Here is a 27461-nt window from a genome sequence, read left to right on the forward strand (position 1 = left end):
ATTTATTCCTGAAATAGTGAATGAAGCGCCAGGATGAGCAAACTTACATTTATGAATTTAATCCTGACCTGTCCCTCTTTTTGCTCGTACAGTCCCCAGAACCCCAGTACAAAAATGTACTCCATGAAGTGTAGATGTGTGTCAAAAAGGAAACGTCGCAGCCGAGGGGCGCGCAGAACGGTGGATGCATATTTATAGCAGAAACAGCTTCACATTTAACTATAGCCATACTCATTCAAATATGAACAGATTCTTAAAATGTAAAATTCCCTATTAGCTGTGAAGGCTCTTCTTCCATGTGTATCAGTCATGATTGTTTCGCCATCAAACAATAACAAGCAAAAAGGAAATATCGGTGGGTCCTTCTTCTCCATTGCGCTGCTCGCGCACCTCTCGTCCTAAAACACCTTCGCCCCAGGTCTAATCCGGCGGCCTCGGCCCGCGAAAAAAATGGGACAGTGTGTTTTGGACGAGCGTTCCGTTTTCCACCCGTTGTCTTTTCTTTCTCTTTTTCTTCGTCCCAGAAGTTAACAATGTTAACATAATCTTTGTCACAGTAATTTATAGTAGTCCGTGCACTGCATTGAGGCATGCACGAAGAGAAACTATCAGCTTTTGTGCGGCCGGTGTTTTCGGCACATGTGGAGGAGGAGGACCATGTATACGTCACGGGAGAAGGGGAAAAAAACAAAAAAAAGTGTACACGTGATGCGGAAATCTGCCGCGGAGGAGCTGTTGAGAGTGGTCGAGGATACACTTGATGTACACTCGCTCAATGCGGAAGTGGAGAGCCTCCTCGCCTCCTCCACTCGACTCCACTCGCCTCCTCCAAGACGCACATGAACAATTGGACCGCGACTACTTCCGGTTCGAAGTCGGAGTGACCGAGTGGGAGTGAGCGAGTGGCCGAGATTTTCGGTATTGGAATTTGGCTATAGTCTATGAATCACAAGACTCACATTGTTCAGCATAGTTTAAATACAGCCTCTACAATACTATAATAATACAAGTAAACCCAGAGCAACACAGTGAATCCTATCACATTGACTTTAGTGAGGGAACTAATCACACAAAGTACACTGTACTTCTCCAAAACAACTAGTTTACATCAGCTCTTATCTACACCTTTATTTGACACACACACACTGTTCAGGGGTCTGCCATGAGAATATATAGTCACATCAGGGCCCCCGGGGGCCACATCAGGGGCCCCTGGGGGCCACAGACACACTGTTGCTTCAATCCACACTAAACGTGCCACAAACACAGCTCAGGGGTCAGCCATGAGAATAGTCACCAGGGGCCTGTTTCACTGAACTTTAAAGATGAGCTTTTCTTTATTCTCTGTATAATGACAATACATTTGGATCCCATCATCTCAATGTAAAAATGTCCCATTATATTAATGTAAATTATCCCATTGTATGAATGTAAAGAATGTCCCATAATATACATGTAGAAAATATCCCATAATATCAATGTAAAAGTATCTCATAATATCAATGTAAAAGTATCCCACAGTATGAATATAAAAATATCCCACAGTATGAATATAAAAGTATCCCATAATATCAATGTAAAAGTATCCCATAATATCAATGTAAAAGTATCCCATAATATCAATGTAAAAAATATCCCACAATATCAATGTAAAGATATCCCATGATATTAATGTATTACCCCACATGTAGCACTAGAAACAAATATTCCTACTAACAAGCATTCATTAAGCAAGGGATAATCAATGAGGAGCAGGTCATTATTGAGAAATAAACCCTGACAGTGTGATTAGGTCTTTATCACCCTGAACAAAACCCTGATAAAATTACATTCCATTTAGACCATGATAGACTCATTATCATGGTCTAATCATGATTAGACAGATTGATATGAGCAGGTGCTCTGAGTCTTTGATTATATATCGGTCTGTTATTGAGTTCAGTGGTCATTATTAAAAAAATAACAGACCGCTGAATTTGGTGATTGACCAATCAGAATAAAGCGTTCAACCAAGCCGTGTAATACATTTAGATAGTGTTCACCACTGCTCTCACTCACAGACAGTGACTACAGTGGGATTACAGTTATGTACAGTTATGAGTCTATTGGACTCATGGATCACGAGTCACAGTTATGAGTCTATTGGACAATGTAGGCATTTAGCAGACGCTCTTAATCCAGAGCGATTTACAGTAAGCAAGGAAAACACACGGTAATACATCAAATGCATAGAAATAGTGATCCAGGATCATAAACCAAGAACCTATCATCAGTCTAAACAGTATAATATCAAGAAAAATCTCCAATCTGTACATTGCAACTATACGCACTATAGGATGCCAGGGACCTGGCATCTGTCTACATAACATGCTATCTAAATTGCATTTCAGCCTTTAGCATAATCCTGCAAGGTCGTCAAGGTTACGGCAAGTGCTTCGGGCTGAGGTGGAGTCTGAAGAGGTGAGTGTTCAGATTACGGCGAAACATTGGGAGTGAGTCTGCAGTTCTAACTGCAATGGCGAGTTCATTCCACAGTTTGGGAGCCAGAAGGGAGAAGAGACAAGGACGTGTGGAGCGTTGTCCAGGATGTTTTAGGGAAGGTTCTGACAGCTTCCCTGTGTTAGCTGATCTGAGTGAGCGGGAGGGGTTGTAGGGTTGGATCAGGCTTTGAATATATGGGGGTGCCATACCTTTGGTTGCTTTGAAGGCCAACATCAGTGTTTTGTACTCTGTGCGGGCAGTAACTGGGAGCCTCATGAATCATGAGTCACAGTTATGAGTCGATTGGACTCATGAATCATGAGTCCTTCAAGTCCCGGTGAGTCATTGGGTCCTGATTCCTGGACTGCTAGACTGAGACTGGTCTTGCTCTCAGGGTTTGGGGACTTTACAACATCTTCTTCTGTAAACATGTCCTTCAGGGAGGGCCTTGAGTTCCAGTCTTGTTCTTTGGCAAACTTGTAAACTCCTCCAAACAGATCAGGAAACATCTCCAACAGGTCAATGTGAGCTTCATCCTCAGCACTGTGAACACAAAGCAGTGATCACTGAAGACACAACATCTGATTTGTAACGCGCGTGCACACACATTGTGGTCCTCAATGGAAGCACAATGAGCCGTATGGCTCAATAGCACCCCCTAAAAAAATGCCCACACTAAAGCCCAACATTACGGTAAGGATAATTTCTTTTAACAGGTCGTTCATGAAAGTCCTTGCAAATTTAATTTCATCGACACATATGCTGACCTGGCCTGGAATTGAACCTGGGGCAACCAGGGCCTCTGGCTCCCTAGGCGGGTTCACTAACCATTCAGCTATGGCGGCCCCGGTTTTATGTATCCTGTACCGACTTGGAGCCATGACCTAAACCTAACAGGATGTCAGCCATTTTGAATGTATTGTGGCGTTTTAGTGTGTGTCCGGGTAGCTCAGTCGGTAGAGCTCTCGCCTTTCGACCACAAGGTCATGGTCATTTGGTCCCCTGCACCGCCAACTCAGCGTATGAGTAGCATGGCTTGGGTGCGGCAGGTCGGGCGGTAAGTACTGTGAGCTGATGGTAGGTGTGGCGAATTAAAGGCCTTAACGATGAAAAGTTATCAAAAGCTTGAGTTTTCATCCGACAGCGAGGCCGTGGCAAAGCGTCAAACATTCATGTTTCGCCATCAAACAGGAAGTACTTAACAGGGCTGCACCACGCCCCCAGAATGCGAAGGATTATTGAAGCTACCGTGTAGGGATGTCCGATATTGGCTTTTTGACAACACCAGATTTTTCGATATTGTCCAACTCTAAAAGGAGAAGTTCACCCAAAAAAATACTTATTTTCTATCAATTACACACCCCATAAAGCCTTGAATTCATGGAGATGTTTTTGTCTCATACCTGAGACAATAATTTGATGACCGGTGGAGTCTTCGGTAGGAGACACAATTGAGTCTCCTACTGAGCAGCCACCCGGTAATGTAATGTTACTTACTAGTGCTGATGGAGATCGTGTATGAAGCGCAGCAATCCAAAGGAGTTCTCAGGGTAGAACTTCTTCTTGCCATCCATCTTCTGAAGTAACTCAGGTGGGAACTGGAAAGAAAAAAAAGACGTAAAGATCTAATTCACTTTGGATCATAAGGATGGATGTGAGCATGAAATTAGGCTTTAGTTACCTTGGCAATTCATATACAGAGTTACTTAAAGGCATTAAATAGAGTCTTAAAGAGAAATGAAAGACAGAATAAATAAAACAAAAAAGAACAACAGCTCAAAATGCAATGGTTCTCACACTATTAGCAAACGTTTTACTCACATTGTCTTTCCACGTGTTGAACTGTCCCTGCTCAGCATGCTGGTCTAACTTCCTGATGAGGTCCTTGTCAGCATTTCGACAGTTCTCAACGTCCTTTAGATTTCCAATCCTTCTCAAGTAGTCGACTTTCCTGTGAAAAAAAAAGAAAAATTCTGTAAGCACTACGCTTAAATACAGGGGTGCAATGCTCATGGGCCGGCCTTGCACGCCGTGCAGGAACCTATTTGACCAGGAGCACGCGCAGGCACACGCATAGATTTAAAACTACTTTAAATTCACACCTCAACAAAGTTTACAAAGGCTCCCGACTCACACCAGGCAAATTAACATAGGAATGAGCCTAGATACATATCAATTGTCCATTGTTTGACCTGTAGTGAAGGAGTTAAGCGACGTGCGCGTCACATCATTAAAACACAGTGCATCCACGTTCCAATTCAGCACTGCAACACTGCTTAAATATAAGCATCTTTACAGTGCAGGAGGCAGGGCTGGTGAGTCTCTGGAGGTGTGAGCCTCTGGAGGCTTCAGAGGATTTGCAGGGCGTTCACTCTGCAAAGTGTTTGTGCTGCTGGGCATCACTGGGGAGGCGAACAGGAAGGCTATCAGATCTGATAGCCGCAGAGACAGAGAGAGCCACTAGGTGGCTTTGGTTCAAGAGGGCAGATCCATGGGCAAACGCTGCTGGGACACAGGCCTGGGTCTCATCAACCCCGGTCGGGTCGCCTGGGCGAGCGTGTCTGATGTTGAAAGGCCCCAAACACCCAATGACCCCAGGTTACAATCATATGCACTAAACACCAAACACCAGGTTAATAATCTTGGTGTCATATTTTATTCTAGTCTAAATGTTCAGGCCCATTTCAAGTAACATCACAAACTATCCTTTTATCACTTGAGAAATATAGTTAGTCTGATTTTTTTTCTCTCCCAGGCCGACACAGAAAGGCTAATGCATGCTTTTATCAGGATAGACTACGGTAACAACTAGTCCAGAACGCTGCAGCACGCGTACTGAAGACCAGACAGAGAACACACATCACACCCATTTTAAAGTCACTACACTGGTTGTATGTTAGTTTTAGAATCGATTTTAAGGTCCTTTTATTGTTTTTTAAATCACTAAATGGTAATGCACCTGCCTATTTATCTGCAATGCTCTCTGGGTATGTGCCTGGTAGAGCTCTCAGGTCTTCTGGTCTCTTAAATGTTCCAGAGGCTAAAACTAGAACTAAAAGACACAGAGAAGCAGCCTTCAGCTATTACGGTCCTAACATGTGGAACAGCCTGTGAACCTGTGGCTCTCTCAATACATGGATAGTTTTAAAATAAATCTTAAGACACACTTTTTTAGCATTGCCATTACCTTGGTTTTAGCATTAATTTATATATGGAATTTTATATTCCATTTTTCTTTTTGACAGAGAGTGTTCTCTCTGTCTTTTATCTCGTCCTTCAAGTTATTCCAAATATGTGGCCTTAGCCCCGCCCACCTATAAAACTTAAGCCGAGTGCACGCCCACAATTCAACGTCAGACATTCCACAGACAGAGAATCGTCATTTGAGTTGCAGCCAGCGACAGAAGCAGAGGTCTGCCTGCCTCTGCTTCTGCCTGCGCCTAAGGCCTAGCCCCACCCCTTTCCACACACACACACACACACACACACACACACACACACACACACACACACACACACACACACACACACACACACACGAGTTTCAATGTTACTAACTATGCATCCCAGAAATATATAGCTTACATGGATTTAAGTTCTCCATAGTGGCGACGGATCCGTCGTGAGGATTATTTATGAGGGACTAACGCGTTACGTAACGCAACTACTATTTGTGGTAACTAATAACGTAACGCGGTACCTTTTCCCATTCAGTAACGCCGTTAGAGTTACTGTGATTTAAATGGGTACGTTACTTGCGTTACGTTATGTGATCCAAATGGACTGTTTTCAGCGGAGCAGACTCCTCTCTCTGCATCCGCAGGAGCCAGCAGGCTGCTGCAGGCAGCGGTCCCTCTCAGTCAAACTTGATGAAAAAGTGAAAGTGCCAGAGAGGACTGTGATTGGTTAACGCTGGGTAACATTTCAGGTTAAGCCAATGAGAGACAGAGTTGGGCGGGTCTTGCCATACACACACCCTCCCTTGCTAACACACACACACACACGCACGCATGCACGCACACACAGACACAGACACACACACACACACACACACACACACACACACACATACACACACTCAGTCTCAGCTGAGCGACAGCGCAGCGTTAGTTTGCAGCTTGGAAATATAACCATTATTTAGAATTTGTGGGGATAAAGGGCGCTAAAAACATTGCAGTGACAGAAAACATTGTCCACATCGAGTAACAGCAATGCTAATCTCCTGAAGCACCTAACTAAAGTACATGGGGTTATAAAACTAGTTGCCAAAGAAGACCCCTCCGTCTCCACCGGCAGTGATCTAGATGGAGATACAGTTACTCCATCCATCTAAACAGCCAAAAAAAAAAAATCGCCACAGCATGTCACCCAGACTCAACTAAACAGATTGATTGGCAGGTATGTTGTTGAGGAGGACATGCTTCCCATCGCAACGGTTGAGTTTGTTGCCTTCAGAGAACTAGTCAGCAAAATAGCAGTGAAAACAGCAGGGCCACTACAGTGCATTACATTTCATAAAGACTACAATTTTTTTTTTCTGACAGAGCAACACTCAAACTCTGTGTGTGTGTGTGTGTGTGTGTGTGTGTGTGTGTGTGTGTGTGTGTGTGTGTGTGTGTGTGTGTGTGTGTGTGTGTGTGTGTGTGTGTGTGTGTGTGTGGAATACAGTACACTAGCATAAGTGTGAGAGGTTTTTTATTTTAAAATTAAAAAAAGTGTAGTCAGTTAAACTAAGGCCACTCATCTATATGCAAATGACATCAAATTCATTCAAACTGATAACTGACTGGGGAGGGAGTGTGGGAGATAGGTGGGTTATTGTATTGCGCTGAGTGTGATGATCATTACATCCTGATGTGAAAGAAAATATTTCTAAAGAAGAAGAAACAAATAAACGTTTTTATGTATAGCCTATCAAAATAATTTGGAAATAATATATATATTTTTATTTTATTTTATACATTTGTTCTTCTTTTTTTAAAGTAAAGTAAAGTAACTAGTTACTAGTTACTTTCATAATTTAGTAACTAGTAAAGTAACAGATTACATTTTTGGAGCAGTAACTAATAACTGTAACTAGTTACTTTTTAAAATTAACTTGCCCAACACTGTTTATGAGGCTATTTATGAGATCAGTGCTGATATGCAAAATAAATAAATAATGGGGATGGGGCGTGGGGGGGTGCAGTACATTAGTCCGACAGCGCATTCCTCCGACAGTGCAGCGCTCCGACGTTTCAATACTAAACCCGAACCAAACCCGCACCCTAACCCTAACCGCACGCGGATGCCACATAGTCGGAGAAAAGGTCTGTCGGATTATCGCATGCCTCCCGGCGTGGGGTATGTGTGTAGCGATAGCCGCTGCGCGCTGTTGCCCTATCTCTGCAGTCTTCAGCCAGCAAAATTAATACATTTTACATGCATTGCTAGGTTGGATTGGATATGCTACTTGTCTTAGTTGGATTAAACCCAAACAAGTGGCTCAATATTAGCCACATATTCCTGCTACTCAAAATGATCTCCAAACTACAAAGCATCCATCCATAGTGATCTATCATCAAGATCAGCTGTAGAATGCGGCTTCACGACCCGCTGGATGTAACCCGACACCCGAGTGTTGGCCTCATCTATATTAGTTGTGTGTCGGTGTCGTGCACAATAAATAGCAGATCTACAAGCTCACAACGCGTCACGAATAGGACGCGTTGTGAGCGTGTAGATCTGCTATTTATGGCACGCAACACCACTGTCTGGTCTCGGGCAAATAGCTCGTCGCTTAGAAGTTGCAGAGATTTCTCAAATTACCCAGAAATGCAGTTGTAACGCGCAGAAAGCTGCATTGATTAAACTCCTCTCTCACACTCTTCTCCACTGCCCATGTCCAGCCTCATCGCGTTGTGACTGTCATGCAAGCATGTAGGAGCTCAGCTAATCAGAGGCAGTAACGTAGGACGCGCAGCTTGTCAGTCACAACCCCCCCAGTTCGCCCTGAAATGTCATCAGTAAAGCCCGTATTTCTCCAAACATGTACAAATGCAAAATATAAGGTGCTTACCCGCTTGCCTTAAATGTTAACTAGGTGTCCGGAGAATTTGTGCAATATATTAGTCCATATTTTTCAATTAAGAAGTGTTTAAGTCGAAAGTTCCCAGTGGGCGGTAGTGACGGGGCGCATCCGGTGAAAGCCGGAATTACACTCAATGTAAACAGGAATTAAACGAGGGGGGGAAATGGCGTTCGTCCACAGATGGGATTAAAACACTTCTTCATTGAAAAATATGGACTAATACATTGCACAAATACTCCGGACACCTAGTTAACATTTGAGGCAAGCGGGTAAGCACCTTATATTGTGCATTTGTATATGTTTGGAGAAAAACAAATTTAAAAAACGGCCGATTACTCGATTTAAAAAAAAAAGTTCGAATCTTGTGCCATCGAACGAAGCTTCGAATATTCAAGTTATTTGGGTCAGCCCTACTGTGCCGTGGTTTCAACCGTTGAGTTCTTGAAAGCAGAGATGTAGTTTGTTTAGGAATTTCTTCACTGCTTCTCTCAGTGGGAGATAGAAAATGCCCTGCCTAATGTATGTGGGACACTCATAGGTGCAAATGATGGCTTTACAATGTCCATTTACTGTATGTGTAGACACTGTTTTAAAAGTTGTTTTCATTTCAACTGTAAAGGGACCACCTGCAGATACATGCAGGCTTGTCACAGCTCATTCTACTATCGCACTCACTGTTTGTGATGAGTCCCATTTCCTCCAATATAAAGCCTTCTAAAAGCATTACAAAATGTGTTCCTCTACTCCAACTGTTACCTGATATTCTTGAACATGTGTTCTAAAAATGAGTGTACTGTGCAGGGGGTGTTTAATAAAACATGAAAATGACAATGACAACCTCTTCGATCCCATTAATTTCAATTCTATGTTTTTATAGGCATTTCTGCAGGCTTTGTATAATGTAGTGGTTCTACAAGCAAGCACATCAGTGCAGGTGGTTTCAGTTACTTCTCTGAAACAAGAGTTACAAGGTCTTATACATTTATTGTGAAAAAAAGAATTGATGTGAAAAATAAGAAATTTACTTTTACTTTTACTTAAGTATTTTACCTAAGTGTTTTTAAAAGCATGTACTCTTGATTACTTAAGTACATTTAAAAGCAAGTACTTTTTTACTCTTACTCGAGTAACATTTTGACTGAGCTACTTTTACTTGTAGTGGAGTAAATTTAACCAGGGAGTATCTGTACTCTTACTCAAGTACTGGGGTCGAGTACTCTGTCCACCTCTGCTCGCGATTGAGATCATTTTGTTATTAAAGAAAGCCTCTGCGCTTTATTAGCCCTCCACACACACACACACACACACACACACACACACACACACACACACACACACACACACACACACACACACACACACACACACACACACACACACACACATACACACACAATAACGTTTTTGGGTGTAGGCTACTGCTTGCGTTTAAAACAAAGTCTGCTTCACAACTTTTCACTGTTGATGCAGCTTTGTCTGCTGCCGACAGAAGGGCTACAGCTTACTTTATTCCTAAATTAGCAGACCTACAAGCTGACAACGCGTCGTGGATGCGACGCATTGTGAGCTTGTAGGTCTGCTATGTTTTTAAAACATAATAAATAAAAAAATAGCATACTGGATTAAATGTATATATAATATAATGACACAATCCAGGTCCAGGGTCTTCAACGTTTTTCAGGTCAAGGACCCCTTAGCTGAGAGAGAGATCAAGCAGGTACCCCCAGTACGCTACATATAGGCTTGCATAAAACTGTGTTGCAGACTTTCTTTCGTTTAGGCTGTTTCTGTAACCTCAAGAGGACACATATGGAACCAAATGGACCCCGACGTGAAATAGGGCGCTAAATTCGCCTATAATAAACGTCAGAAAAGATCAGCATTCATTTTATGTTCTACTCCTAGTGTTGGTGTCACTAAATAACGAACAGTCCCTAACAGCATACATTTCCATTACAAATGAGGGGCTAAATACATATAGTACCCCCCCGCCCCCATTACAGTACATTTAGGGCATATAGAATATTTGAATACATTTAGGAGTAAACGACAGATTTCTTTGATCTAGACCAGTGGTTTTCAACCTTTTTCATGCCAAGGACCCCTAAATTGATATACATTTGGCCGCGGACCCCCATTTGAAAATGTTTCGTGCCAGGGACCCCCCAGAAGCAAAGACATCAGTTAATTTTCGCTTTAAAAAGTATAAATGATCAAAGATATGCACAGTTTTTCAAGGTTTAAAAAAAATAGCAGATCTACAAGCTCATAGCGAGGCACTCGGTGCCGCGCTTTGAGCTTGTATATCTGCTATTTTTGAATAAAAAGCTAAGTGGTTAAAAATGATTGTGATGCTATGAACTAATTTTGCTGGGGACCCCCTGGTACTCTCTCAAGGACCACTGGTGGTCCCCGGACCACTGGATGAAAACAACTGATCTAGACCTCTCCCATGCTCAGTGTTGCCTGTACTTATAAGCGACATGCCCTTGTTTTTCTGTGAAGGTACTTGTAAACACTGGTGGTTGGGCTTTGCCCCTGTTTCTAAAACGTTGTTGATATTTGGCATATCATTTATGGCTCATTTTATATTTATGTTGATAGCTTGTAGATCTGCTATTTTCTACTACCACCACCACCACCACCACCACTAGTAATAATATTAATAACTAGAAAAAGTGCTCCTCGCAGCACAGGTCTCCACCAGGTCAGGTAGGTTATTATGGCCTCCTGTGGTGCTATAATAGGCCAATGTGAAAAGGGTGGCATTTCTTCTTAGGCCTTTTTACGGCAAACGGACACTTCATTCATGATTTGAGGCATTTCGTTCCAAACATGTGTATTGCTAAGTTGTATGGATTTAAACTTGTAACAGAGTATTTCTATATTGCAATATTGGTACTTAACTTAAGTAACCACTTTGAGTACTTTTTCCACCACTGCCAAAATATATCGGTAAACTATAATAGCTGTTCAAACGGCTTTTCAGGGAACAATGGTGCTTCAAGGTCATGCCTTCCTGTGCTATTGAAGTGGTGCTAATCACAGCATATGGAAGTTTCGAAGTACTTCACACGTCTGTTTACCAATAGATATGTTACACTTAATCAGTATTCACATTCCACGTACATCACCAGTAGAGATGGGATGTATGGCTCTTTTAAGCGATTTGTTCCTTTCACAGAGCCGTTCAAAAGACTTGCTCATTTATGGCTCATTTGTATATTTATATATTTAAAAAACATATATAAATGTATATAAATATATATACATATTTTTATATTTATATCTCACAACATTATTTATATTTATATTATATGAATATAATGTAATTGATGTTATATCATATATATACAACAACATATAACATTATAATAATATATCATTATATTTAAAAATATATAATAATATAATAGATTACATCATTAATACAATATTTATTACATTATAATACATCATATACATTATAATACATATTATTATAATATATACAATTATAATCTAACATTTTATTACAATAATTAATCTAATATATCTCTGCTGTCCAGCAGGAACCGGCTACTTCCAAAACACTCATCTCTTTAGTTAGCTGGTTCCTGCTGGACAGCGACAATATAATAAATGTATATATCCTACTATAATTCTAGTAACCTCACGGGTGGAACGAGTAGCATCGTGCCTCCGTGGTGTGTGTGTGTGTGGGTGGGGGGAGATGATCGCCCGTGTGTGTTCGCGACGGGCCACAGGCCGCATGGATGTACCGTGGTGTGTGTGTGTGTGTGTGTGTGTGTGTGTGTGTGTGTGTGTGTGTGTGTGTGTGTGTGTGTGTGTGTGTGTGTGTGTGTGTGTGTGTGTGTGTTTGTGCGCGTGTGTGTGTGTGTGTTGGCGACGGCCGACGGGGTGTTTGTGTGTGTTCTGTGCCTCCACGACGGGATGTGCGTGTGTGTGTGTGTGTACACACTACTACACAGTACAAACTCACTTTCGATCCCTGATAAACTGTCTGTTCTCAGCGCATAAGCCAAACTGCACACTTTGGGTGCTCATATCCCCCTACGGGTATGATGTTTTCCGTGAAGCACATTGGGTTGCACTTGCTGTATGAACTGTGCTATAGAAATAGATGATTGATTGATTGATTGATTGATTGATTGACATCACTGATGATGTGTCCCAGTGCATCGGTAGGATGTTTTTAAATTATATTTACATAATTACATGTGGATATATATATTTAAATATGGTAAATTCTTATAGCGTCAGATACTAGCTCTGGTGTGTCATGTATACGTCTAATTGAGTCCTTCTACTTCCTGTAAGTGAACCAGTTGACTAATCATATTAGGAGAGACTCTTTTTGAAATCCGCCGTTTTGAGAGGAAATACTTCTTCTGTTGCAGCTAAGCTACTATGCCTCTGTTCAGGTGTAAATAGAACTCACATGCATTGAACACAAGCTTTTGGCTAAAGTTGGCGCAGAGTCGGTCGGATATCCAGGTTTCCAGAACTGAAGTTCCGACTGCTATGCCCGTATATGGTTCTGCACATACAGTATGTGGAACTGACCACCTTAAAACTCCCAAATATATACTGATGACATATGGGATCTCCATATATGGACATAAAATGGACATGGACGGACAATTATAGAGAATCTCCATATATTGTCATAAAAGGGACACAGACAGACAGACAGACAGACAGACAGACAGACAGACAGACAGACGGGTACAGGGGGAATTGCATAACCAGGTGGGGCATGCATTCCCTATTTTAATCGTTCCAGAGTCTATCTTACCTCTCGTTTGACCAAAAGAAGGGATGAGCCAAGCATTCCTTCACTGTTGGTCTTTTCTTTGGGTCTTCATTGATCATCCTCTCGATGAGATCCTTGGCGACCACATCCTGAACATGGTGCAGATTGTAGTTTCCCTCCAGAATGTTGACATTACATCTAGCGCCTGTACCAAATGGATGCTCGCCTCCAGAAAGGATGTAATATATCAACATCCCAGCCACCTTAACAGTGAGCATGAAAATGAGTAAGACATTATTTTATAAACTACCTTAATGTCGAAAATGTAATTGTTCTCATCCAGAATATTAAAAACAATACAACCTGCATATCAGTGCTTCTCTTAAATCGGATAACACCGTGTTTATCCAAAGTCTCCTTTGCCATCCAGCATCTCGTTCCTGAAGCGCTTGTGAGTAGGGTTGTTTGTCCTTCAAGTAATAGTCGGCTAATTCCAAAATCTGCCAATCTTGCCTTGCCTTCAATATCTGCAAGGGGTATATCAATATAACAAAAGGGTTTTTGATCGAGCAAAGATTCATTCAGCATGAGATGCTTTAATTTCTGATAATATCTGCTTGTTTTCTTTTTCTTTCATCACTTACCAATCAAGACATTCTGGGGCTTGATATCCCGGTGGAGAATTGTAGGATTATGACAATGAAGAACACTTAAACCCTTTAGAAACTGATGTGCAAGCTCTTTTCTCCTGAATTCAGGAGGGCTGTATTTAGTGATGTATTCTGCCAAGGTGTATTCACATAACTGTAGGACAAGGTAAACAAAGTTCTCATCCTCCATGAAGTCAACATATTGTACAATTGAAGGATGAACAAGGTTAGGAAGAAGTAAAAAGTCTTGTTCTTTCCTCAGCACATCGTAGTTGAATTTATTCATTCTCTTCACTGCGACTTCAGCGCCATCATCTCTCAATCCCAAGAAAACCTCACAACTTCCCTTTGCGATGCGGAATTCCTCATCTTTACCAAACACAAGACTCCCAACTTTGCCAACGCTACAGTCATCAACGTTTATAAGCTTCTCTAACTGTGGCCTCCATCTTTTACTGACTGGGCGCCATTCTCGTGGTTTTGGTGATGGACTAGGAATTCTGTCATAATTCAGTGGTTCTTCCTGTCCTGATACTGGTCTCATGTTCATCTTAATGGATCCTGATGGCTCTGTAATGGGATTGATTGATTGATTGATTGATTGATTGATTGATTGATTACTTTATTAACAAGAGTATTAACAATACAGGCAGCAGTCAAATGTTATGCTAAAAGGACAACACAAAACAATATCGATAAAAATATAAATCATTTACAAATCAGTTCAATACTTACTAGTTTGCTTCTGCTTTTTCCAGTATAAATATCCCAGTATTGCTGTCACCACAATGATGATCACTGTGAGCACAATCCCTGCAATCACTGCTGTGGTGAGACTCACACTCTCTGAAACACAGTGAGTCATAACACAACTGTTACAATACATGCAAGGAATCTCTGTACTTACGTACATACAATCGTGCCTAAAAGTTTGATGCCAGCCCGACAAAAGTTCATCCCGAGAAATATTTGACAAACTGGACTGGGCCGAGGCCCGGCGAATTTGGGCTTGTTTTTTTCTGTAAAGTTGCTTGAAAGTGTAGTTGCTTATTTGGCCTTATTTCCTAATGTTGTTTGAACCAGTTGTTCTCAAACATTTTCATACATGGCAAGGACCCCCAAATTAATATTTGTCCGCAGACAAAAAAAAAAAAAAATCCACATTTTTAATTTTTTTCCAAGATTTCCTTCTTTGAAAATAGCCTATCTACAACGTGAGCTTGTACATCGGCTATTTTCAAATATGCAATGTATTTATATATGTTTAACCCTTCCATTGTGTTTTCAAGTTTAAATAGGTAAAAAGTACCCTTTACATTTCTTTATTGGAACAAGGCTTCATGATATCCTCAGAAACAGCTATTTTAACGCAAAATAAATAATTACCACCATTTTAGTTTATTCTGATGGAAAAAAATGACACTGTGGTGTTCAGGTTGTTACACACCGGGGCGATTCTTTCGTGCGAATAATGCGTTTTTTTTAAAAAACCTTATAAAGTCAATGGCTCCGTACATGGAGCGAAAAAGCGAAAAAGCGAAGCGAAAAAGCGTCTTTTAATTATTCAGAACGAGTCCGAATTTTGCGTATATTCGCTATTTTCGCCGGTGTCGCCCGGTGTGTAAGGACCTTTAGTGGGTCAAATTTGACCCGGTAGAGAAGTGTGGCTCAATTCCCCCCAAATTATCAATATTCAATGTTTACATTTTTGAGAGTGAGAGAGACTTCCTCAATTAGCATTTACTATCAAGAGTAAAATAAAGTTTTGGTTCATGAAAAATAAATGACTTTTTACCTTCTATGGTATACGGGTCAATTTTGACCCGCTAACACCACTACTGTCACTATTTTTTAATAATACATTTTTTTAAAGTTAAAAAACTAAAACCAGTATTTTTTTTATTTTTTTTAAGAAGTGTGTTCTAATTATTATTCTTAATTATTATTTTATAGCTAGATTTATAATACGTTATAATACGTTTCATGCCAGTGGAAATTCGACTTTAGTCAGTCCACTTTTCACAGTCAGTTTGCACTCTTCAGATATTCTCCACACAATCTCCACAGATGTTCACCACTGCAAAAGGACTTTCAAGAACTGCCGATCCGCCCGATATGCCCTTATATGGCTAAAATGGTTCCAACCACTGTCCTTTGATCCAAAACTCCCCCCCCCCCTTCTTCATCTTCATGAGGTCAATGATCTCCTGGTTCATCCAGGGTTTGTTATTAGGGAAACATTGAACAAGGAAGGTGTTAAAGATGAAGGAAATGTCCATTACCTGTTTTGAGACTGTGTGTCTCAACAGTGTGGTTGATGTGTGGTAGGTGAACTCTACAGGTCACATGCTCTGTTAGAGCCACTGTCACATTCCTCTGGACAACATAACAGTGATCTGAAGGTTTCTCTGGCACTGAGGGTTCAGCATTGATGTTGTTTCCATCACTGTCCAGCCAAGACATCTCAGGTTCAGGAAAACAGCACCCAGAATCACATCTCCATGATAAGAGATTACCTTTTAATCCAATTAAAGAGATCACTGGCTGAGACACAGACCCTGCAAAACACAAATAAAGAAATGATCAATAAATCAATATATTTGATTAGTCAGTCAGTCAGTCAGTCAGCCAGCAATGTTTGGCTAGTTACAAACATTTTTTTAAAGTAGTTAAATTGCTCATTATATTAGTTCTGGCCTTGCCTGTTGCGCCACCATTTTTATTTTATCGTTGTTTAATGCAGCCTACACTACTCATTATGGTAAACACCTCCCTAACTAACCTGACCTGAGAAATAAAAGTCATGCTATAAAGGTTAATTATGTTTTTCCATCCATGTTTTGAAAAGTAAATCTTACCAACAAGAAGCTGAATCAAACTGCTGCTGCCCAGGATTGGAACAGAACATCTGTATGTCCCTTCATGTGAGATCTGCACCCTGGACAGCTTCAGTGAGATGTTACCATGAGACAACTCCTCATCAAACATGAACGTCCTCTGTTTGTATGACAGGTTTAGTTCTTCAGCCGTGTCACGTCCATCTTGGAGGAGATGAACAAACTCAGGGTTCAGGTCAGGTCTGGTCCAAACCACCGACTCATTCTCCATGTTGACCGGAGGTTCAATGTGACAAGGAAGGATGACATCATCTCCCACTTTGGCCATCACAGGCTGAGATGAACCAATCACCTGATGTCCTTAAAACAAAACAAAAATGGATTTAAAGGTAGGGTAAGTGATATTTTTTGATTAAAACAAAACGTATTTTTTTAAAAGGTTAAAGCACTATATTCTGATAGTAGTCATTGCTATAGAGTGTTTGTTCAGTAACAGGAGTCTTCCTGTCTCTCCAGCTATTTCATGAACAGAAAATACATTTTCCGATAGGTGTCAAAATCTCAGCCAATCAATTTTCCCTGCTCATTTCTAAGGGCAGCTTCACACTGGCTCCGATTGAACCGAAGCGTTCCCGAGTGCGGATCGCCTCTCCCAGCAGGGCCAGCATTCACATTGGCCAAGATACTTGCGCACCCGAGACCATTTAAATGAACAGTAATGGTAAATATGTGCCTCATGGGGGCGCTGTTGACTATGGAGCTTCGGGAGATGGGAGAATGTAATTCACAGAAGAAGAGTGACATGTCAGAGTGTAGAGTGAATAAAAAAGTTTGACTGTGTTCCTGACGTTGTCTTGAGTTATAATAACAACAGAACAACAATACACAGGTCTTTGAAACCTCAAAATGTAACGGTGTCTCTCCCGTCTCTGTTATTATCAATATATGATAACGATGTCACTAATGCATCCTTGCAGTGACGTCACCGACTAATCCTTGGCATATTTATCCCTGTGGCAGCGTTCGCTACACATGTGTTTTTTGTTTACGTTTTTTCACGGCTCGCGCTACTCAAACACTAGCGGGATTATTATTTGTTGTCAACATTCAAGTAGAACTATGAGAAGGTATAACCCAGCTAAAATAATGTGTCATTATAAACATATATAAATGATATATGATTAGCAGTCCACTTCCTCCTGTTGGTACGGATGGATTCACATTGCATCGTTCCGTACCCGAGCACGCATGATCCGGATCCAAGACTACCTCGGGAGGTGGTTTCGGGTACGCTACGGTGATCCGTTTCGGGGAACGATACGTTCACACTACCACAACATCAGCCAAGTGGTCCAGGGTGCGCACCCGGGACCATAGTGTGAAACCGCCCTTAGTGTCATCACTTCCAATGTCACTTGTTTAATCTATATCCTGATTGAGTTCTCTATCCTGATTGGATCAAATTGGAAATGAAACTGAAACAAAAATGCATTTACTGTTTTATAAAGAGAGACAAGGAGACTCATTTTACTGAACAAAACTCTATAGCAATGAGTACTAAAAATATAGAGCTATTTAACACTTATTTCAACCAAAGAAAATCACTTACCCTTGTAATGCTTAATGTTTATTTAAACAGACGTATCCTGTACCATAGTGTATATACTGTACTCCTAGGGGACTCTGTCAACTAGGGACTGTACGGTATGTAGGGTTTAAGTGGTTCCGCTAAAACCATATATACTTAGTTAGTTGACTGGAGTCCCCAGAACTCTATACTAAGCCCCTCCTCTTTTCGCTGTACACTACATTTTAAAATAGGTGATCTCAAGCTCAGAACGCACAACAACACAACACATTATTCCCCTGCCATTGCACTTAAACCCTAACGGCCCTATTATGGGGCGAACATTCAGTGGAAATAGCCGATCTACAAGACCACAATGCATTGGCTATTTACACTGAATGTTCACCCCATAATAGGGATGCTAGGGTTGCTAAGTCTGGACCTCATGCTCACTGAGGACCAATTGACGGCACTGGGGTCTCAACTAATTGAGATATAGCCATTTTGAGCTCGAGGCAGTCATTGTAGACGCCATCTTGAAAATAACACCTTTCTGGATGTCAGATTTTCCTAGATTATTAGTATGATTATTTAGCAATAACTTCAGCAATCAGCAACACATTTCTTGTACACATTGCCAGTAGGTCAAAGATGTGTCTCCACTGTTTCTACCGACACATGTCTTAAACTGCTTGAAATATCTAACTGTAATTGGATTGATCGTGTTATTATTTCCACAAATGTGTTAAAATACGCAAATGATGAATCCAACATGTTCCAAATTACATTTAGAGGATGCACAGATTAGTGTTTACTGAGGTTCCTCAAGGTGTTAACACTTCCGTGACTAAGCAATCAATGGGACCGATTTTGAGAATTGAAAGTGGCTTAACTTCTCTCAGGAAGCTCTGAGAAAGTTCCCCTTTCATGACTTTTCCTAAATATATGTTTCAAACCATCTCAAGGTGTTAAAGAGAGATGATAGAGAGTGATGTTCATTACCTGGTTTAACACTGTGTGTCTCAACAGTGTGGTTGATGTGTGGTAGGTGAACTCTACAGGTCACATGCTCTGTTAGAGCCACTGTCACAGTCCTCTGGACAACATAACAGTGATCTGAAGGTTTCTCTGTCACTGAAGGTTCAGCAGTGATGTTGTTTCCATCACTGTCCAGCCAAGACATCTCAGGTTCAGGAAACCAGCATCCAGAATAACATCTCCAAGATAAGAGATCACCTTTAAATCCAGTTAAAGAGATCACTGGCTGAGACACAGATCCTGCAAAACACATGATTGATTGATTGATTCCTTTATTTCAGGGAAATCCATTGAGACCAGGGTCTCTTTTTCAATGGTGCCTTGTGTACAAAAAAGACAGTGTTTTTTACAGATGTGACAAAGACAACAAGGTACATATAAAAATAAAAAGGTTGCAAACGTTATATATTAAAACCATATATTACACCAAGCAGGTGCATAGATCTTCTTCCAATATAAGGTCAGCTAAAAATCTTTTAAAAATAGCAAAAGAAACCAGGGCATCTAACTGTAGCTTTTCTTGACATTGGAGCATATGGAGCATATACACTGAAGGCTGTATCTTCCAGTTTAGTACTGGTTGTGGGCACACACTAGCCTACACACTAGCCTAGAAACAGGTGAATAGATTTCCAGTCGCAATAAAATGTTGATTAAAGAAATCACACATAATATGTTTGTCAATAATAGGACCATTGACAGTATTGATAGAGAGTGGCAGTGCAGACGTGGGACCAGCATTTAGGGATTTGACAATTTTCCAGAATTTTGCCAGGGATTTGATCTATTTTTTATCCTTAGCCTTTTAAAAGGAGAAAACCTGTCAGTGATACTATTAAAAACAGTGGCTAAATCAGGGGTGTCAAACTCATTTTGGGGTCGCGGCCAAATTGGTCAAATGGTGACTTGATGTGGGCCGAAACCAGTTGTGGACGCGCATGTGCGCCCACACGCATTCAGTCAGCATCTGTTGTCTCAGACACTGTCACTGACTACGTAGATCACTTTTTTTTTATATAGAATAATTCAATTTGAAGTTAAACAATACCTGGTAATGTGTGTGGGTGGTTAGGTAATGATTACCATGTTTTAAGCCACGTTTTCACTACAGTGCCAGAATTTTTCCAGCAAAATAATTAGATTTATAGAACAACAGTGGTGTAAAGTAACCCATTATATTTACTCAAGTACTGTACTTCAGTAAAGATTTGAGGTATTTTTACTTTCCTAAAGTATTTCCAATTTCCAGTACTTTTACTTCTACTCCACTACATCTCAGTCACTGCTATAACTACAGTATATCAAATTCTTGGCCGAAACCGAATACCGAATAGGAAACACATGGCCGAATGGCTGAAAATTATTATTTAAAAAAATATATATATACATTTTTTTAAATATTATTTTGTACCATGCTGTCATGGCTATGCCTCTGTTGTAGAGCTACATGATTATGGCAAAACTTAGCTATAATCCATATTTAGATCAGTTATTTAAAACATATTTATTTATTGTGTAGAATTATTTATTTACTATTTGTTATGAACTTTTGGTATTATATATACACAGGTTACCACTAGAGTTAGGGAAAAAGCTTTGTGAGAGACATAGTGATGGAAGGACAGTAAGAAGCAGTGAGTATACTAACACTCTAAACTCTCAGCACAGCTAGATGGCAGACCTGGAGATATTTAAAGACTCATGAAAGTCACCTAATGTAACAAGAGAACAGGCTGCAAGATTAGGACATTGGGACATCCCAGCCTAAAGTCAACAGGCCACTTATAGACAAGAACTGGCAGGGGTTCCCTGCTTGACCAATATGACCGGGGCTTGGAAAGGTCAAAGATCTCAGATGAGTAAACTGTTCTAACAATAACGATAATGAATGTACTTGGATTACACTGTGACGACATTCATCTCAGGTATAAAGATACTTTGAAGCCTGCAGTCTTGAGCTCACTTCGCCAGACTGGATGCATCCTCTCGACCGCTGCTAACAAACTGCTAAGCGCTCTGTGTGACTACAACAATAAAGCTGTTCATCTATACTTTGTGTGCCGTGGGTGTGTCCATACTTCAACGCAATTATCATTACATATTGTGTAGTAATATAATACAATATGTCTCAAAACGTTAGCATGCCATACAGTTGAATAATTGCAAATTAAATAAATATGATTTCAAGAAATTTAACTAAAATTTAATAGCCTAACTAAAGGCAATATGTCTGCAGTTGCATTATTGCACACAGCCAAAATGCATCAATAATAGGCCTGCCATTCCTTCCTTTTGGAGAAGTTACTTTCAGTTTAATTTCAGAAAGACACACGCACGCACGCACGCACGCACGCACGCACGCACGCACGCACGCACACACACACACACACACACACACACACACACACACACACACACACACACACACACACACACACACACACACAGTCAAGCGTTCACAGCTGGTGTTGATTATTTTGCCCTGATTATTTTTGCTATCGCTGGTTATCCTACTAATGTTCACCCTCTCACAAGTGGATTCTAGTTAGTGTGGTTGCCCTAACAGGGCATCCAGACTATTGTTCTAGTGACACTTTATTTATTTATAGATAAACTTTATTTCAAACCGCTACTCCTCCCACAGTTTTTTTTCCCCCAATTTAGTGCCATATGTCAAAATGACCGTCACGATTCCCGTCTCTGACCGGGAATCGTGCGCTTGTATTTTGCTAAGAGATTGGTTAATTAGTTTAATTGATATTGATTTATTAGTGCATTAAATTTCCCCATCCACTTGGAAAAGTAATGGAAAAGTGAAAAAACTCAAATTCAAGTATTTTTTTTTCTCAGAAACCGTAAAAGCTAGAGTTACCAGATTTAGAGGGGAGGTTCATGATTTAGTTTGAAATTATTAAACAAATAATTACACCACTCAGCCTCATGGTGGCGCTATAACAGCCGCCTTTACGTTTTGGCCTATAACTCTTGAACCGTAGGTCAAAAATCTTTTTTTCCCTAGATTCCTTGGGTCATAACGCAACTCCCCATATAGGCCACGCCCATTTGCGTCTGGATAGATTTTCCGCCATTTTGAGTTTTCTTCAAAACACACTTTTAGCGCCTCCTCCCACATATTCTATCTAAATGTCACAAAAAAACGGTACACATGATCTCTGGACCCATTGATAAACATATCCAAACGGCATAATGATAGTCCTTACCGTTCGTCCGTGATTGGCTTCCAAAGTTAGCGGGAGGGGCCCGTTTTACAAAAAAATGCCAAAAATCATGAACGAAACGTCCAGTCAATCCCAAATTTTAATGTCAAGGGTGGTTTATTCAACAAATCCCCAAAATAATTTCCACTTTGATCCATAGGGGGCGCCACAACTGCGCAAAACGTAACCGTTTGATGCAAAAACATGATTTTTGGGGGGATCACTCCTCTCAAAATGAAAAGCAGGTGATCTCAGGAGTGACATGACGATGTCATTGGCCCGCTCCATTTGTGGGAGGGGCCTATTGATTTAGTGGGAGGGGCCTATTTCTCAAAATCAAAACGCCATGTATCACGAACGCAGGATCCAATCAGCACCAAATTCGAATGGCACGTCGCACGGCCTCCGACGGTATTCCTCCAAGCGTATCCCTCAAGTCCCAGCGGCGGCGACCTGAGACCGGCGTCGGCGCGACCACACTTTGCAATTTCCCAGAATTGCGACAAATCTAGTTTTCAGTTCATACGGTGCTGTGTGAGGGGGGAGGGGAGGGGAGGGGGAGGGGGAGGGGGTGAGGAGCGGAGAGGAATGCAGCCACTCTCTACTCCTTCAGATGAGAAACGCAACCGATACTTCTCCATACAACAGTGTTTTACCGGATTTGTGATGCTGTTGAAAAAGCGCTCTCTCCAGTACAGGTTGAATGGTCCTCTGTATGCTAATGACCTTGGCCGTGGCTTCACGGCTTGGCCATTGTTCTCATAGAACAAGTTTGTCCAGTATTCAGACCCTGCCTCAGTGCATAAGAAGTTGCTAGCAGCGTTTTTTTTTGTTGTCTTTTTTTTCACTCTCTCTTGTTTTTTTCCATTAAAAGGTAGTATTAAATGGCGTTTTCTAAAATCACATCGCGGGCCATATTTGACGACGCCCGCGAAACACCAGTTTGACAGGGCTGGGCTAAACGATGGAGTGCGAGATCAGGATCTGGAATAACACCAGCAAGGCTCAGATCAAATAAACAGATCATCAATCAAACTATTTGATTATCAGTCAGTCAATCAGTCAGTCAGTCCATCAGCAAGTTTGGCTCATTACAAAGAAAACAGATTTAAAAAAAAAAATGTGAAATTGCTCATTATATTACTTTTCCTTTTTACTGAAAGTTCTGACCTTGCATGTTGCACCACCCGTTTTTTCCCCTGCATTCTAGAAGCCTACACAGCCTACACTACTTACCATGGTCAACACCTCCCTAACTAACCTGACCTGAGAAATAAATGCTATAAAAGTTAATGATGTTTTCCATCTACAGTATGTTCTGAACAGTAAGTCTTACCAACAAGAAGCTGAATCAAACTGTTGCCCAGGATTGGAACAGAACACCTGTATGTCCCGTCATGTGAGATCTGCACCCTGGACAGCTTCAGTGAGATGTTACCATGAGACAACTCATCATCAAACAGGAACGTCCTCTGTTTGTACAACGGGTTCAGTTCTTCAGCCGTGTCACGTCCATCTTGGAGGAGATGCACAAACTCAGGGTTCAGGTCAGGTCTGGTCCACTCCATCGTCCCAATCTCCATGCTGACAGGGGGTTCAATGTGACAAGGAAGGATGACATCATCTCCCACCATGGCCATCACAGGCTGAGATGAACCAATCACCTGATATGGTCCTTAAAACAAAACAAAATGGATTTGATGTAGTGATATTAATGTGTAATGCTTAATGTTGATTTTAATAGATGTATCCTGTACCATATACTCCTAGGGGACTCTGTCTACTAAGTATAAAGGGTTTAAATGGTAACATACTTAGTTGACTGGAGTCCCCAGGACTCTATACTAGGCCCCCTCCTGTTGTCGCTGTACAATAAATGTATTAAAATATGTGATCTACTAGCTCACAACGCACAACAACACAACACATTGTTCCCCTGCCATTGCACTTAAAACCTAGTGTCCCTATTATGGGGTGAACATTCAGTGGAAATAGCCGATCTACAAGACCACAATGAATTGGCTATTTACACTGAATGTTCACCGCATAATAGGGACGCTAGGGTTGTCTGGACCCTCATGCTCACTGAAGATCAGCTGACGGCACTGGGGTCTCAAGTACAACTAATTGATATAATAGCCATTTTAAGCTCCAGGCAGCCATCGTGGACGCCATCTTGAAAATGACACCTTTCTGGATGTCAGATTTTCTTAGATTATTAGTATGCTAATTTAGCAATACTTTACATTCACAGTTTGTAGCAGTTTGTCTGAGCTAATCTCACAAACCGTTGGGCCGATCAGCAACACATTTCTTGTGCACATTGCCAGTACTAGGGGGGCTCTATTTGATGACGTCACGTGCAAGCGCACGCACACACATGTGCATAGCCGATCAGCTCAGTGCTAGTTGAAATACTGTATTCAACATGTGATTTTAATGTAATTATATTTCTTATTATTTAGTTGCATTGTTAATTTGTTGTTTTTATTTTTGTTTCAATTAATTAATTATTTCATTTTCCTTTTAGTTTTATATAAAAGCCCTTTACATAGATTCACCCACACAAGTACTTAAAATAATCATTCAACTTGTCTTTACTTGAATTACTTTTTTTAAGACTTACATTGCTTTCAAAACAGTGGTTTTTAAAAAAAAAAAAAGACCCTTTTGCTACTCACCAAAAACAAAGACGGTTTTATGGAGTTGAAAGCCTACTCTACTAAATGGGAACACTGTGAGCCCCCACCTCTCGTCTAAAATACACTTTTTGGCCAGAAAAGAAAATATTTCACAGGAATTAAAACATGTTTTTGGTTACTCCACAGTGCCCTCTACAGATCTGGTCAATGGAATTGTCCTATTGACCAGATTTCCTTCCGGTGAAATATTTTCTTTTCTGGCCAAAAAGTGTATTTTAGACGTGAGGTGGGGGCTCAGAGTGTTCCCACTTAGTATAATAGGCTTTCAACTCCATTAAACCGTCTTTGTTTTGGTGAGTACCAAAGGTGTATTTTTTATTTTTACTACAGACGAGAGGCTGTGCTACCGCAGTGCGAGGGGAAAGAAAGGAAAGTACCATAGCGTTAAGGAGAACTCCTTCTAACGCTATGGACCAGAGCTAGATAGGGATAATAACTTCGTGAGTGTCTGGTAGGCTACAGCTCTTGTGTCCTCTGCTAAGCGATTAACCCTTTCACACTCCATGGCTTTTCTCGAGTAGCCTAATGTTATGCGAAGCAGCCAGGTTGAGGCCATTGTTTAAGGTGTTAAAAACGGCTCGCCGCTGACGTGCGTGCTCGCGCGTGCATGTGGAGTTCCCAGCCCCCAGCCCCGATAGTAGCTTCAGAACTAAGGGGTCGTGCACCCCCTACAGCTCAACCCTGGTCACAGTTGTATCTCCACTATATTTTCCCACATAAGTTTTAAACTTTTTGAAATATCGGAAAATATTGGATTTATCATCTAATTATTTCCACAAATATGCAAATGATCTCATTAAATATGCTCCAAATTACTTTTAGAGGATGCACATATTAGTGTTTACTGAGGTTCCTCAAGGTGTTAAAGAGAGATGATAGAGAGTGATGTTCATTACCTGGTTTAACACTGTGTGTCTCAACAGTGTGGTTGACGTGTGGTAGGTGAACTCTACAGGTCACATGCTCTGTTAGAGCCACTGTCACAGTCCTCTGGACAACATAACAGAGATCTGAAGGTTTCTCTGTCACTGAGGATCCAGCATTGATGTTGTTTCCATCACTGTCCAGCCAAGACATCTCAGGTTCAGGAAACCAGCACCCAGAATCACATCTCCAAGATAAAATATCACCTCTTAGTTCAGGTAAAGAGATCACTGGCTGAGACATAGACCCTGCGAAAGACAGACAGACAGACAGACAGACAGACAGACAGACAGACAGACAGACAGACAGACAGACAGCAATGTTGGGCAAGTAATCTATTACTCATTACACTTTAAAAGTATATATTATAATATATAGTCAATATTATCACTTATTACTCCCTGCCAACAGTGCAGTTAACATTGCTCATTAGTTTTCCCCATATAATAGGGCAAGCAAGGCTGACGTCACTCCGCGGCTGCGGCTTGCCCCGCCCCCGGTCGTTGGGGTCGATATCTCCCTTCACTCGGAGGTTCACTAGTAGTAGCCTGCTAGTTGGTGCTCTTTCAGCAGTGTTTCGCCAAAATGGGAATGAATTGTTGTATGAAAAACTGTTCCACGGCTTCTCACCATCGACGAGGTGAGAATAAAGGGGCTAAAATGGACAATGGACTAACTTTTCACTGCATGACCAAATGGAAGCCAGCCAGGTCTCCGACGTAACAAAGAGACGATGCATGGCTTGGTTGTCTGACAGCCCAGATCACAGAAAAAGACGTGGAAGAAACACGCAAGATAGCACACCTCAGGATCCATGTAGAGATTGTTATAGGCACTATATGCAACAAGTACCATACAGTATATTAAATGGTAGGGTACCCATCACTCTGATGCATACACCTAGCCTAAAATTGTCATGAGCGTTTAAACGCCTAAATGGAAAAGCGTGCTTTTTTTCTCCCTAGACCCGAGCTGTGAAGCTTTTTTTTTTAAAGCTTTGAAACCTTTAGGCGTTTTAAAGCTCAATTCTAGCCAATCAGAGCACAGCATGATCTGAGTAGGCGGGGACTAGCTCATTCAGCCAAAAAGAATGTCAGCCCTCTGCTCGCACTGCCTGCTCGCAGGCGCAGCAGATGCGGTTTCCGAAAGAAACATCTATTTTTTTAAATAAAGGCTGTATAATATTAATGGTGATTTGGCAAGAACATGGCATATATA

General features: G+C 41.1%; 2 protein-coding genes across 13 annotated transcripts in view; both read right to left on the reverse strand.

Moving 5' to 3' along the window:
• Nucleotides 1–27461, reverse strand: part of LOC311062090 (NACHT, LRR and PYD domains-containing protein 12-like) — a gene marked incomplete at its 3' end in the record, with an annotated part of 437600 nt that overhangs the window by 183710 nt on the left and 226429 nt on the right. The window lies entirely within an intron of this gene.
• The window catches only part of LOC311062089 (uncharacterized protein), a 58008-nt gene continuing 31571 nt past the window's right edge, over nucleotides 1025–27461 (reverse strand). For 4 of the 5 annotated variants that reach the window (XM_084080881.1, XM_084080879.1, XM_084080877.1 and 1 more), the window contains 12 exons: nucleotides 26216–26491; nucleotides 23954–24292; nucleotides 19364–19639; nucleotides 16816–17154; nucleotides 16240–16515; nucleotides 14693–14803; nucleotides 13952–14527; nucleotides 13671–13834; nucleotides 13350–13570; nucleotides 4303–4432; nucleotides 3979–4079; nucleotides 1025–3024 (listed from right to left, as the gene is read on the reverse strand). In XM_084080881.1, the coding sequence (XP_083937007.1) occupies nucleotides 2754–3024; nucleotides 3979–4079; nucleotides 4303–4432; nucleotides 13350–13570; nucleotides 13671–13834; nucleotides 13952–14527; nucleotides 14693–14803; nucleotides 16240–16515; nucleotides 16816–17154; nucleotides 19364–19639; nucleotides 23954–24292; nucleotides 26216–26491 (3080 nt within the window). In that variant the 3' untranslated portion in view covers nucleotides 1025–2753. The remainder of the gene's footprint in view (nucleotides 3025–3978; nucleotides 4080–4302; nucleotides 4433–13349; nucleotides 13571–13670; nucleotides 13835–13951; nucleotides 14528–14692; nucleotides 14804–16239; nucleotides 16516–16815; nucleotides 17155–19363; nucleotides 19640–23953; nucleotides 24293–26215; nucleotides 26492–27461) is intronic. The other variant, XM_084080880.1, reaches the window with a different exon arrangement.

The sequence above is a fragment of the Gymnoscopelus microlampas genome (genome assembly GCF_963454915.1).
Source record: "Gymnoscopelus microlampas genome assembly, chromosome: 15".
Taxonomy (NCBI): Eukaryota; Metazoa; Chordata; class Actinopteri; order Myctophiformes; family Myctophidae; genus Gymnoscopelus; species Gymnoscopelus microlampas.